The sequence below is a fragment of the Leopardus geoffroyi genome, chromosome A1 (genome assembly GCF_018350155.1).
Source record: "Leopardus geoffroyi isolate Oge1 chromosome A1, O.geoffroyi_Oge1_pat1.0, whole genome shotgun sequence".
Classification (NCBI taxonomy): Eukaryota; Metazoa; Chordata; class Mammalia; order Carnivora; family Felidae; genus Leopardus; species Leopardus geoffroyi.
Genome location: NC_059326.1, coordinates 213172548 through 213186497, shown reverse-complemented (window position 1 = coordinate 213186497; position 13950 = coordinate 213172548). Strand labels below are relative to the sequence as shown.

The 13950-nt window shown below is 46.0% G+C and overlaps 1 protein-coding gene across 4 annotated transcripts in view; it reads left to right on the top strand.

The window, feature by feature from the left end:
- Positions 1-3683: 3683 nt before the first annotated feature.
- The window catches only part of NPR3 (natriuretic peptide receptor 3), a 99178-nt gene continuing 88911 nt past the window's right edge, over positions 3684-13950 (top strand). For 2 of the 4 annotated variants that reach the window (XM_045440881.1, XM_045440873.1), the window contains exon 1: positions 3871-5458. In XM_045440881.1, the coding sequence (XP_045296837.1) occupies positions 4702-5458 (757 nt within the window). In that variant the 5' untranslated portion in view covers positions 3871-4701. The other 2 variants (XM_045440898.1, XM_045440890.1) reach the window with 2 other exon arrangements.

Sequence of the window (13950 nt, the reverse complement as noted above, 5' to 3'; positions counted from 1 at the left end):
ATGTTGTGAATTGTGTGTAATATTCTTTCATCTTTTCTGCCTCTAGGGGGAAGTGTGTTTTCAACAATTCTGTCCCCAGAAGGTATTTTCTTTGTGGGCTGAAGCCTTCACAGGAATATTCTTTAATGTGACCTCAGGGCTGGCTTCACAAGGGAGATGTTCTCTGCGAAAATCTGGAAGGGCTCTTGCTTTAGAGATTGCCATGGGGATTGTGAGGGAGAAGATCATACAGACAATTAAAACTGGTGGAGAAAATTTCCTTATAGCATTTCTAACACATTTCAAAGAATTACATGTTGAGGTTCTTTAGATAACGCTGTCTTTCCTGGTGGTAGAGGAATTAACATATAGACACTGCTTCCATTTCAAAGAGCTGGCAACCAAACAATTGAATATAGAAAACTGGCCACTTTGTTTTAAAGTTAAAAAAATATAGTTTGTGGATATGGATGAAAACATTTCTAAATCCTATAAAAAGTCTATTAGTTTCTGTAATAATCACGTTTAGAGCTAACATTGTCTTTCATTTGGGTAATTTTCTTTTATTTTCCAGGACTTCCCTGTAACTTTCTTTTGTTTTCATTCAGCAATTGTAGCCATAATGTACTAAGTGAAAAGGTTAGCAATCTTCCTCCCCCCACCCCCCATCAGTGTTTTACAGAATTAAAAGGAACAGTATTTAAAAACTGAGTCTGAGGGATGAGTTATTTCTATTTGTTTTCTTTTCCCCTCTCTTCTTGGTTTGATTCACTTTTATGATTATAATGCTGCAAAAAATTCTATTATAACCTATGAATAATTATCTTAGTGTGCTGTATATCCTCAAAACTTAGCCACATATAAAATAAAGTTTTTATACAAAGAATGTTATTATTTAATGAAAATTAGCTTTGTTTCCAAACCTTTTTTAGATGGTATAATAGGTGGTAATGCTTATTTCTAATTCAATCTCAGGGATGAAGATATATTTACGTATGTATTTTCTATTCTTTGGCCTTAATGAATGAAAGGTGTCAGGCTGTGTGACTTCTAAAATCTTTTCTAGTCCTAAGATTGGAGAACTTCATGATAGTCAAGATATTCACACAGACTTCCAGCTATTTGGAAAAATTTTAATTTGATGGAAAGTAAACTTGTAATATTACAATTCATATACTTAAATTACTTGATGGGGTTTCCTATGATGTGCATATTTTCAATTAAAGATTTTTCTTCAAAAATCCTAATTTCAAGGGGGTGCCTGGGTGGTTCATTCAGTTGTATCTGACTTCGGCTCAGGTCATGATCTAGTGGTTCATGGGTTTGAACCCCCCATTAGGCTCTGTGCTGACAGCTTGGAGCCTGGAGCCTGCTTCAGATTCTGTGTCTCCCTCTTTCTCTGTCCCTCCCCCGCTCATGCCATCTCTCAAGAGTAAATAAACATTAAAAAAAAATAAAAATCCTAATTTCTATAAAATAAATAAGTCCCGGGGAGGTAATGTATAGCATGTTGACTATAGTTAAGACTGCATTGCATATTTGAAAGATGCAAAGAGATCTTAAAAGTTCTCATTACAAGAAAACATTTTTGCAACTATGCATGGTGATGAAAGTTAGACTATTGTGGTGACCATTTTCCATTATATAAAAATATGGAATCATGTTGTATATAAATTATACAACATAATACATATTACAAGACTAATATAATGTTATGTATTAATTATACCTCAATTAAAAAAAATCCTAATTTCTGCTCATTGAAAAACTTTAAGGGGTGCTTTGAACACCAGCATGGGCAGTAATGCTGGTTTTTCTGGTTCTGCTGTCTAGTTTGGGGGCTCTTCCTTTCCACAGGTTGGTTTCTCGGTGCCCTTGAGTAACAGGCTGGAAGTTGAGAGCTCTGATCCAAAGGCCACTGGGAGACTATGATACTCACCCAAACGCAAACGTACTGCCCTGGGCGTGACCCTCGGTGCCGCTGGGGCAGAGGCCTTCACGCCCGGTGCCACTGAAACCCCAGACTCTCCTAATAAACCCACACCACATAGTGTGCAGAATCATATCGCCATTGGCTGGTGTTCCCCAGACGCAGGGCACAGAAAGCAGTAATAGGAAACCTTGGTTCCTTCACGTCTCCTGGCAACCAGTTTCAAAATCCATTTAAGACCCAAGGAATTCGTGATATAGTCATGTTCTCTTTTTTCTTTTTCTTTTCTTTTTTCTTTTCTTTTCTTTCCTTTTCTTTTCTTCTTTTCTTTTCTTTCTTCCCTCCCTCCCTCCCTCTTCCTTCCATCCTCTTTCTTCCCAGGAGTTCAGGGAGGATTTAATTGCTGTGAAGTGCTAAATCTAATTTCCAGTATGTGCGAATTACCTCTTTGTGGAATTAAAATTTTATACAGATGCCTCTTTTGCTGCTGATTTGCAGCTCTGATTAAATAAATGAGAGTTCATGCAGGGGTTGGAAGGTCCTACTTGGAAGTTTTAGGGATCATGGTGCATAATCTGAAATCTAAATGACCCAGAGAGTGAAATGTTATCCATAATCACACTTCCGGTGCCAGAAAGAGCGTTAAGGAGGTGCTTTAAATGGCAAGCGCTGTTACTTGAAGTTGCCACGTCTCCTTAAATCCCAGTTTGCCTTTTCACCGTCACAAATAAGAGCGATTGCTGTTTGCGGCCTCCGTGTTTAAAAGGAAAAAAAAAAAAGGAAGAAAGGACAAAGAAAGAAAAGAAAAGAACAACCAACAACAAACCAACCAAATGCAGCGCCTGGGACGGTGGCACCGGCGATAGCAGTCAGTCGGCTGCAAGTTTCTGCCGAAAGAGGGCGTTGGTCTAAGACTAATAGAAATTCGTGGACACAGACACCCAGTCTAATGAAAGCCCATTTAAAATCATTTTCACCTTATTTTAATTTGTGGCCTTTAAGTATCAGAATTCCCCAGTCCAATGTAGCACGTTCACACTGCAAATGACCTCGGCGTGTTGTCACTTTCAGCGGGTCAAGTTCCATTTGGACCTGCCCTGTATGTAGCGCGGCGGACTTCCGCGAGGCTCCTCTGGCCGCGGACTTCACCGCCGTTTCCATCCTTGTTCCCACTGCCGTTGTGGCTGTGACCAGTGGCAAGCCTAGGTCTCCGACACAGGACCTCTCTCGGCAGTGCAGAACCCGGAGCACAGTGTGTCGCGCGCTGGCGAGGAGAAGCGGTTAGAGCGGAGGGTGGTGCTGCTGCACCCAGGGGACCCTCGAGTGACGATTTAGGGAGGTCTCTTTAGTTACCTGGTTTGGCAAACAAAACCCTGAGGACGTTTCGGAGATGCTCTTCAAACTATTCGCCACTTGGAGAAGCGGAACTCTTCGCTCGCCTTTGGGAGCAACAAGTTTCGCTTTTCTGCTTGCAGCGCGCCGGCTGAGGGGCTTTGCGCGGGGACACTGGAATCCTGGAAACGCTATGACTCCAGCGCGAACCCGCGTGGCCCAGGGGGAGGACGCGGGCGCGTAGCAGGGGAAAGCGGGGTAGGGAGGGGTGTAAGTAACGCCTCGGCTAGCTGGGAGTTCTGGGTCCTCGATCGAGCCGTCTGCCCTGGGACCTTGGTCCCTGTTCCCTGACCTTGCGCCAAGGGACCAGGAAGGTCGGTGCCCGCCCCGAGTTGGCGCGTCAGGAGGGAATTTGGCCGGAGTGAGAAAGAGGTGAGAGCGAGCGGGACCTACGGAGTTCTGCAACGAAACTACAAATTTCTAGGACCACCCCCTTCCTCTAATCCAGTTATTTTTTGCATGGTGTGTGTGTGTGCCTGTGCGCACTTCTTTACTATCAAACACATTTCCCTGTGTAAAGCCTGGAGCTGGGGAAAGCGCTGCCGCGTGCGCGGCCAGGGTAAGGCGGGGGACCCCAGGGGTGGTGCGGTGTGGTGGGGGCTCCCGCCGGTGCGGACGAGGGCGACTGCGGCTTTAAGGCCAAGGCCGAGGGGTAGCTGGGAGCTGTTGGGGTTAGGGACCCGGGAAGGGTGGGAAGGTAGGGGTGCGGGGAGGAGCCCTGATGTAAGAATGTTAATGAGAGGCTCCCCCAGCCCAGCCCCCATCACTCCCTACCCCCACCCACCCCACCCGCTGGAAATACAAGCCCAGCCTCGGAGCGCCTTGTGTGGTAACACGCTCCGCCGCTGCCACGCTATTTAAACGCGGACTATGGATCCAGGAACCGGCGCTAATCAATGAGATCAAATGCGGGGGAGATGCACCGTCAATTACAAGCACTTGGACAAGTCTAACTTTTTTTTTCTTTTCTTTCCTTTTTTTGTTTTGTTTTGTTTTGTTTTTTACAAATACGCTTTCAAAAGCAATCTTAGCAACGCCCAAATAAGAAGCCACCTCTAAGTAAAATAGTATATATAAAGGGAGGGCAAATATATATATACATATATATATATATATTTATTTATTTATAAGTATATATATATATATATTACAGGCGTACAGGTTTACACGCGGTGAACTTTTTCTTCCTTCTCTCTCTCTCTCCCTTTTTTAAACGAGTGACATTGCAAAGGACTCTTCCTCTCTGTCTTTTGTTAAGTTAGTGAAAGGGATATTCTATTTTCTTAGAGCGCCCAAGGGGGCGCAGGGACCTCGCAGAGAAGAGTGGGGAGGAAAGAGGAAGGGTGGGTGGGGGGCAGAGGGCGAGTCGGCAGCGAGGGCAAGCGCTTTCCTGCGGCACGATGCCGTCCCTGCTGGTGCTCACTTTCTCCGAGTGCGTCTTGCTTGTCTGGGCGTTGCTGGTCGGCAGCACCGGTGGCGGTGGCGGCGAGGGCGCCAGCCCCGGCGGAGGGCGCCAGGAGAGAGAGGCGCTGCCGCCGCAGAAGATCGAGGTGCTGGTATTGTTACCCCAGGACGACTCCTACCTGTTCTCCCTGGCCCGGGTGCGGCCGGCCATCGAATACGCGTTGCGCAGCGTGGAGGGCAACGGGACCGAAAGGCGGCTTCTGCCACCCGGCACTCGCTTCCATGTGGCTTACGAAGACTCGGACTGCGGCAACCGCGCACTTTTCAGCCTGGTGGACCGCGTGGCGGCGGCACGCGGCGCCAAGCCGGATCTCATCTTGGGGCCGGTGTGCGAGTACGCAGCAGCGCCGGTGGCCCGGCTTGCGTCGCACTGGGACCTGCCTATGCTGTCGGCAGGGGCACTAGCCGCCGGCTTCCAGCATAAGGACACGGAATACTCACACCTCACGCGCGTGGCACCCGCATACGCTAAGATGGGTGAGATGATGCTCGCCCTATTTCGCCACCACCAGTGGAGCCGCGCCGCGCTGGTCTACAGCGATGACAAGCTGGAGCGGAACTGCTACTTCACCCTCGAAGGGGTCCACGAAGTCTTCCAGGAGGAGGGCTTGCATACGTCTGCCTACAATTTCGATGAGACCAAAGACTTGGATCTGGACGACATCGTGCGCTACATCCAGGCCAGTGAGCGAGGTGAGCAGGAGCGCGCCCCGGGCTTCCGGCCCTAACCCTACCGCTCTCGGCGGCTCTCCCTACGTACCCGTCCGCTCCTCTGCGGAGTCCACTACCCGCTGCTGCACAGAGGACAGGGGGAGATCGCTCACACGGGGATTCGCCGGGGCGTGCGCTGTTTGGCTGCGACAACCTTTGACTATCGCCCTTCCAGGTCTCGGGGTGAATGTAGAGGGCCTGGGGGAGGGGCGTCTGAGCTTGCAGCTCCCGCTTGACCAGGTCCGACAGGTGCTGTCGAACCGCTTGGGCTTTTCTTCCTCCCTCCCCCTTCACCAGCGCCAGTCTAGTGATTGGGGGCGCACTCCGATGCCCTGCTCCAAACATGGTGTGAAAACGTCTCAAGTCCGAAAGAACTTGTTGCCCAGTCGTTTACCGACGTGTCGCCCCCCACTAGTGCGGAAGCGTATGCGGACTCACTGCTGGCTCGCCACTATTTGGCTAGCTTGGTTGTGCGGTTTTCCTGGCTGCTCCTTCCACAAATCCCAGCTTTCTTTTAAAGGGTCATTGTTTCGCCCTTCTCATTTCTTCTCTGCCCCTTATAAATGAGCTCCTGCGGTTTCCACCAAGAATGCCTCGTTGTGTCTGGACTCAGGTTCACTTAACACCCCCACCCCCGGTGCGTTCGAAACCGTGGTCTCTAAAGCGTCCTGACTGAGGCTTTGCGCGAGAGAGCGCTGGAGAAGCGGGCGCTGTGCTGCTTTTCCAAGTGTACCCCCCCAAGTTTTCTCGCCGGGTCTGTGGAGGTTTGAACAGCCACCTAATTGAACAAAGCTCAAGGTTGAGGATGGCGGCTGTGGCTACAGCGAGCGGGTGGAGAAGCGGGTGGTCGCGGATACCTAATTGCAGATGCCCCCAATAAGGCCCCTTTTACAGCAGCGTAGGCTGCGTGAAGGTGGGCTGAGGTCCCAGTAAAGTGCGGTTCCCTCCTTCCGGGTGTCAGGTTTGGGGTGCACGGTGCTCAGGGAATCCCACCTCTGCTCCCCCTCGGCGCGCACGCGCCTGGATTGTCAGTGGTGCAGTGCGGGCAAAGCTGCCCACGACCCCACAACCCCACGACCCCACGACCCCACGCGGGGAAACTAAAGGGGAGAAGGGCTGAGCCAAACACAGGACTAGCCCACGATTTGGCAAGGCCAGGCGCCTGGACGCTGGCCGTGGGACACAGCGCAACCGGAAGCTGGGGGCCTCAGGAACAGGTGAGAGTGGGCAGAGGCTCCACGGAGGATGGCGCTGTAGCAATCCCTTTTGCCCAGTTTGGCCACTCGGACTCGACTCCGGAGTGAACGCACTCTTTAGAGGGAGGAGACGGGAGGTGTTGACAGTGGGGATGCACCGCCAAGTTTTGAGCGTTGAACTCCAGTCTGTCTGCGCCGAATCCCTGCCAGACAAGCAGGCGGGGCGCCGGTTTCGCTGATTATGAAAAAGGGCACTTGTGTCCAACCACTGCGGACTCGCCACGCCCGGCGGAGAAACCCACGTATACTTCTTTCCCCTCTCCTTGTCCCCAGGTTGCCGCAGACCCCTGCAGACCTCGGGTTCCTCTGTTCTTCGGGACCTGGTTTTTCAGCTCTTGACTTTCGAGGGCCAGGCGTTTCCAGGGCCTGGCTTTCGAGGCCGGGAAGGGCTGGGAATCGGGGGCGTGTTACCCTGAGGGCGCGGGCCGCGATCCGCCTAGGCGTCTATGCTGCCAAAGCCCTGAAGGTCTAAATGCTGGTGGTGGTGAGCCATGTACACATGGTCTGCGATTCCTGGCCTAGCGGAGCGGTCAGCCCAGAGGAGGACAGGCCCCTCAGCCTCACAATGGTGTGGCTGAGGCGAGGGGTAGAGAGGAACCAGTGCCCTGGTAGGCCTGGGGGCTCAGAGGCCTTGGGTTATAGTCTGGTGCTGCCGATTATTTTAAATCCGGGAGCCTCAGAGCTGTTCCCAGGTCTTTTTGCTGCTGCTTCTATGTTTTTCTTCTACGTTTGAATTTAGTAGTGGAAGTTTGCTGGGCTGAACTGTATGCTTTACAGGTGATAAGGCCACCATGCTTACTCTGAAATACATTTCCAGCAGTGACCTGGTGGAAATATAAATATTCAGAAATATACAACCAAAGTTTCTCTCCTAAGCCTTCACCCCCACCCCCCATTTCTGTACCCTCAGGAGAGAAAGTTGCTTGATAACAAAGCTCTCTTTGGGCACCTTTTTAAAAAATTAAAAAAAATTTTGTTTATGTAATTAAAAAAATGTTTATTTTTGAGAGAGAGACAGAGTGTGAGCAGGGCAGGGGCAGAGAGAGGGGGAGACACAGAACCTGAAGCAGGCTCCAGGCTCTGAGCTGTCAGCACAGAGCATGGTGGGGGGCTTGAACTCACAAGCTCTGAGGTCATGACCTGAGCAGAAGTCAGAAGCTTAACTGACTGAGCCACCCAGGTGCCCCCAGAATGGTTATTTATTTATTATGAGACAGAGAGAGAGCAAGTGGGGGAGGGGCAGAGAGGTGAGGGGGAGAATCCCAAACAGGCTCTGAGCCATCAGTACAGAGCCCAACTCAGGGCTTGACTCACAGACTGAGAGTTCATGGCTTGAGCCAAAATCATGGCCTGGACTGCTCAACTGACTGAGCTACCTGGGCGCCCCTTTCTGGGGACATTTTACTAATCACTCTTACTTCTCCCAGAGCACCTGCCCTGGCTCAGGCATTCACTGGCAAAACAGGTGGGCTGCTGCTAAACCTCGGTACCTCGGGCTCCTCAGGTCAAGTAGGGGTGGTTGGGGCACCCCATCTTGGGGATGCTGGGAGGGCTAAATGAGCTAACACACGGGATGTGCTGAAGCAGTGCCAGACATACACTGAATGCTCAGTAAATGCGAGGTTTTATTATAGTTATTACTATTTTATGTATGTGATGATAATCGCCCTTGCAGGGGTGAGGCCCTGCTGTGGGGAAAGAACCCTGGAAGGAGAAGCAGGTGCTCTGGCTTTGGCATCTCCACTCAGCTGCTGTGTGGCCGGGCATGGCACTGACTTTCTCTGAGGTGGAATTTCCTCCCCGAAACGGTGAGGTTGGATGAGAATCAGGCCTCTTCACACTGATCCTGGGTTTGGATTTGTGCTCATTCAGGTATGAAACATATGACGGACCACATTTTTGTCCTTGAAAACTCCATGTTAAACTTCAGAGAACTAGAGAGTCTCCCATTTCCCCCCTCTTTTGGAGGTAACATTTTTGGCAGTTTTTTGATCTTAAATTAATCTTTATTATTTTTTTTAATGCTTATTTATTTTCGAGAGAGAACATGAGCGGGAGAGGGGCAGAGAGAGATGGAGACACAGAATCTGAAGCAGGCTCCAGGCTCTGAGCTGTCAGTACAAAGCCAGATGCAGGGCTTGAACTCATGGACCATGAGGTCATGACCTGAGCTGAAGTCAGGTTTAACTGACTGAGCCACCCAGGCACCCCTGATCTTAAGTCATCTTTAAGATCATATCACAGATGTCTGAATTTCTTAATGGGTAAAAACTGATAATGCCACCATCTCAAATAATAATATGACTAAAATTTCATTTGGTCATGTGCTGTACTGTAAAATGAAGGGACATTAATCATTCCTTTTAGGGACTTAGCATTGAAATCAATAGTTAAAAATTTCCCCCCTCTTTTATCTTTAACCAACATATATCATCACCAAAATACACACACCTGAGTAAATATTCATAAAAAATAATGATCTTTATTTAAAACTGATTCAATTCTAATGCCTACTACTGCCCTCAGTATTCTATACTCAGCAATAAATTTAGTTTCAAAAAGGCTAGTTTAAAAATAAAGATTTTTTCAAGCAATAGAGGCTAGCAGTTGTTTTGTCTATACATGTTATGAGATGCAGAACGAGAAGTCTTACACACACACATTTTTGTGTGAAGAACTATAGTTTTATCCTTTTAGTTATTAATATGTCATTACTCTGGGGCTGCATAACAACTGTAGAGATAACAGTATTTAATCAGTACAAGAGCCATTTATTTTTAGAATTAGCCTGGGGTAAATGACCAAGTGGTGGGTCAGCAGAATTTTTGAGCAAAGAATGCATGTTAAGTGTAAAATAACTAACACACAGCAGGGGAAGAAAGAAGCATTGTAAGTTGTAGTGCTGAAATTCTGAAAGCCTTTGGAGTAGATGGAACTTTGTGAACAACAAAAATAAAAGTGCAATCTCTGTTTTGCAAATGAAACCCATTGTTGTATAGCGTAGGAACAGCCAGAAAGAAGTATTTTTAAAAAATATTAATCTTGGGGCGCCTGGGTGGCGCAGTCGGTTAAGCGTCCGACTTCAGCCAGGTCACGATCTCGCGGTCCGGGAGTTCGAGCCCCGCGTCGGGCTCTGGGCTGATGGCTCAGAGCCTGGAGCTTGTTTCCGATTCTGTGTCTCCCTCTCTCTCTCTGCCCCTCCCCCATTCATGCTCTGTCTCTCTCTGTCCCAAAAATAAATAAACGTTGAAAAAAAAAATAAATGTTTATTCTTTAAAAAAAAAATATTAATCTTATGGGAGTTAGTTACACAGTTACGTAGTTTAAAAAGTCAGAAGATTGGACATTTGGGTGGCTCAGTGGGTTAAGCTTCTGACTTTGGCTCAGGTCATGATCTCACAGTTTGTGAGCTTGAGCCTTGCATCCGGCTCCATGCTGACAGTGCAGAGCCTGCTTGGGATTCTCTCTCCTTCCCTCTCTCTGCACTTCTCTCTCTCTCTCTCTCTCTCAAAATAAATAAATAAACTTAAAAAAAATGTAAGATTACACAAGCCTTATTAGGAACAAGAATTTCCTATCTTGTATTTCCCATTTCTCACTTCCCAGAGGAAAGCTTTTTTTTTCTTTTCCTTTTTTTTTTGTTGCTGGCAAGTATATTGGTTGAAGCAAAAACAGTATTTGATCAAATCAGCAGCTTTTTCTATCCCCAAATTCTTTCCCTGAGAAAAGAAACAAGTGGTTGCCTTCCATGATGCTAATTTCTTTCTTTTTTTTTTTTTTATTTTTTTTTCAACGTTTATTTATTTTTGGGACAGAGAGAGACAGAGCATGAACAGGGGAGGGGCAGAGAGAGAGGGAGACACAGAATCGGAAACAGGCTCCAGGCTCTGAGCCATCAGCCCAGAGCCTGACGCGGGGCTCGAACTCCCGGACCGCGAGATCGTGACCTGGCTGAAGTCAGACGCTTAACCGACTGCGCCACCCAGGCGCCCCGCATGATGCTAATTTCAAAAGAAATATTAGCCATAACTTCCCATACTAGTGAATTTTTAATTTCATATTTTTTACAGATGTTACCTGTGAATTTATTTATGTAACCTTCCTCAATCTACACACACACACACACACACACACACACACACACACACACTATTTATTTATTTTTAATTTAATTTAATTTATTTTTTAAAATTTATATCCAAGTTAGTTAGCATATAGTGCAACAATGATTTCAGGAGTAGATTCCTTAATGCCCCTTACTCATTTAGCCCATCCCCTCCCACAACCCCTCCAGTAACCCTTTGTTCTTCATATTTAAGTCTCTTACATTTTGTCCCCCTCCCTGTTTTTATATTATTTTTGCTTCCCTTCCCTTATGTTCATCTGTTTTGTATCTTAAAGTTCTCATATGAAGAAGTCCTATGTCTTTGTCTTTGTCTGACTAATTTCTCTTAGCATAATACCCTCTAGTTCCATCCATGTAGTTGCAAATGGCAAGGTTTCATTCTTTTTGATTGCCGAGTAATACTCCATTGTATATATGTACCACATCTTCTTTATCCATTCATCCATTGATGGATATTTGGGCTCTTTCCATACTTTGGATATTGTAGATAGTGCTACAATAAACATTGGGGTGCATGTGTCCCTTTGAAACAGCACACCTGTATCCCATGGATAAATACCTAGTAGTGCAATTGCTGGGTCGTGGGGTTGTTCTATTTTTAATTTTTTGAGGAACCTCCCTACTGTTTTCCAGAGTGGCTGCACCAGCCAGTGCAAAAGAGATCCTCTTTCTCCGCATCCTCGCCATCATCTGTTGTTGCCCGAGTTGTTAATGTTAGCCATTCTGACAGGTGTGAGGTGGTATCTCATTGTGGTTTTGATTTGTATTTCCCTGATACTGAGTGATGTGGAGCATTTTTTCATGTGTCTGTTGGCCATCTGGATGTCCCCTTTGGAGGAGTATCCGTGTCTTTCGCCCATTTCTTCACTGGATTACTTGGTTTTTGGGTGTTGAGTTTGATAAGTGCTTTATAGATTTTGGATACTAACCCTTTATCTAATATGTCGTTTGCAAATATCTTCTCCCATTCTGTTGGTTGCCTTTTAGTTTTGCTGATTGTTTCCTTCGTTGTGTAGAAGCTTTTCATTTTGGTTCATTTTTGCTTTTGTTTCCCTACTTCTGGAGACGTGTTGAGTAAGAAGTTGGTGCGGCTGAGGTCAAAGAGGTTTTTGCCTGCTTTCTCCTCGAGGATTTTGATGGCTTCCTGTCTTACATTTAGGTCTTTCATCCATTTTGAGTTTCTTTTTGTGTATGGTGTAAGAAAGTGGTCCAGGTTCATTCTTCTGCATGTCTCTGTCCAGTTTTCCCAGCACCACTTGCTGAAGAGACCATCTTTATTCCATTGCATATTCTTTCCTGCTTTATCAGAGATTAGTTGGCCATACGTTTGTGGGTCCATTTCTGGGTTCTCTATTCTGTTCCATTGATCTGAGTGTCTGTTTTTGTGCCAGTACCATAACTGTTTTGATGATTATAGCTTTGTAATACAGCTTGAAGTCTGGGATTGTGATGCCTCCTGCTTTGGTTTTCTTTTGCAAGATCGCTTTGGCTATTCGGGGTCTTTTCTGGTTCCATACACATTTTAGAATTGTTTATTCTAGCTCTGTGAACATGCTGGTGTTATTTTGATAGGGATTGCATTGATGTAGATTGCTTTGGTTAGTATTGACATTTTAACAATATTTATTCTTCTTATCCAGGACCATGGGATATTTTATCATTTTGTTGTGTCTTCTTCAACTTCTTTCATAAGCTTTCTATAGTTTTTAGTGTATAGATTTTTCACCTCTTTGGTTAGATTTATTCCGAGGTGTTTTATCCAGAGGAAAGTATTTTCAACCCTTGCAGCTATTTCTGTTGGTATTTGGCTTCAGACCTCCAGAAAACAGGTTACTTTGATTATTTCAGTTTTTGTTTTTCTCTCTTGCCATCCCAGTGGAAGATGTTAGTTTGGTTCTCTTCTGTGTGTTCACCACACACTCAAGGTTTTCCTTGCAGCCATCCTTTCAATGGCTGTGTGAAAATTTTTGGTTAGCTCCGCATTCAGTGTCTATATCATTATTGCCTTCTAAATGCTATTTGTAGTTGGCCCATATAGGCTATTACAATGATATTTCCTTTATTGCTCTAGTTTTCCTTGGGCTAAAAAAAAGTCTGTTTTTGATTGTTTGCTTAGTGTCCTACGAGCTTATAACTAAATCATCTATCAACTCTATTTTAAGCCCCCTGAAATGTTCCGGTTTGGTTATTATCTAAGCAGTTTGCGCAGCTGTCAGTCTGGATTCTTTCCCCAACACCCCCCTGTATCTCCCATTGCCTCCCTATCTCTCTCTGTCTAGATCTCTATGTGTTCGTCTTTCTTGGCTTATGCTCTTGTTTTGGTGAGCACATCCTCCAGGAGTTTCTCAGAAAGGGTGGATGAGAGCTAAAGCTTGATACCTTTCATGACTGAAAATGTCTTCATTCTTCCCTTATACGTTATTATGGAATTCTAGGTTGGAAATCGTTTTCCCTCAAGATTTGAAGGATTGTTTTCTAAATTCCACTGCTGCTATTAGGAAGCTGAATTGATTTGGATTCTTGACCTGTTGTTTGTTATCTGTTATTTTTTTTCCTGAAAAATTTTAGAATTTTCCTTTTGCTCCCAATATTTTAACATTCTTAAAAATTATTTTATTTAAAAAAACTGTTAATGTTTATTTATTTTTGAGAGAGTGAGAGAGAGAGAGAGACAGAGAGAGAGACAAGCAGGGGAGGGGCAGAGAGAGAGGGAGGCACAGAATCCAAAGCAGGCTCCAGGCTCCAAGCTGTCAGCACAGAGCCCGATACGGGGCTCCATCTCATGAACCATGAGATCATGACCTGAACCGAAGTCGGACACTTAACCAACTGAGCCACCCAGGCGCTCCTTAGAATTGTATTATTTTGATGTTCAATCTAGGCTTCCTGGATCAAAACGTTACTTTTCTTACTCTTTTTCTCCTATTTGCCACCTGTCATTTATTTATTTATTTATTTATTTATTTATTTATTTATTTATTATTTAAATTGAAGTTAGTTAACATAAAGTGTAGTCTTGGCTTCAGGGGTAGAACCCAGTGATTCATTTCTTACATATGACACCCAGTGCTCATCCCAAAGAGTGCCCTCTA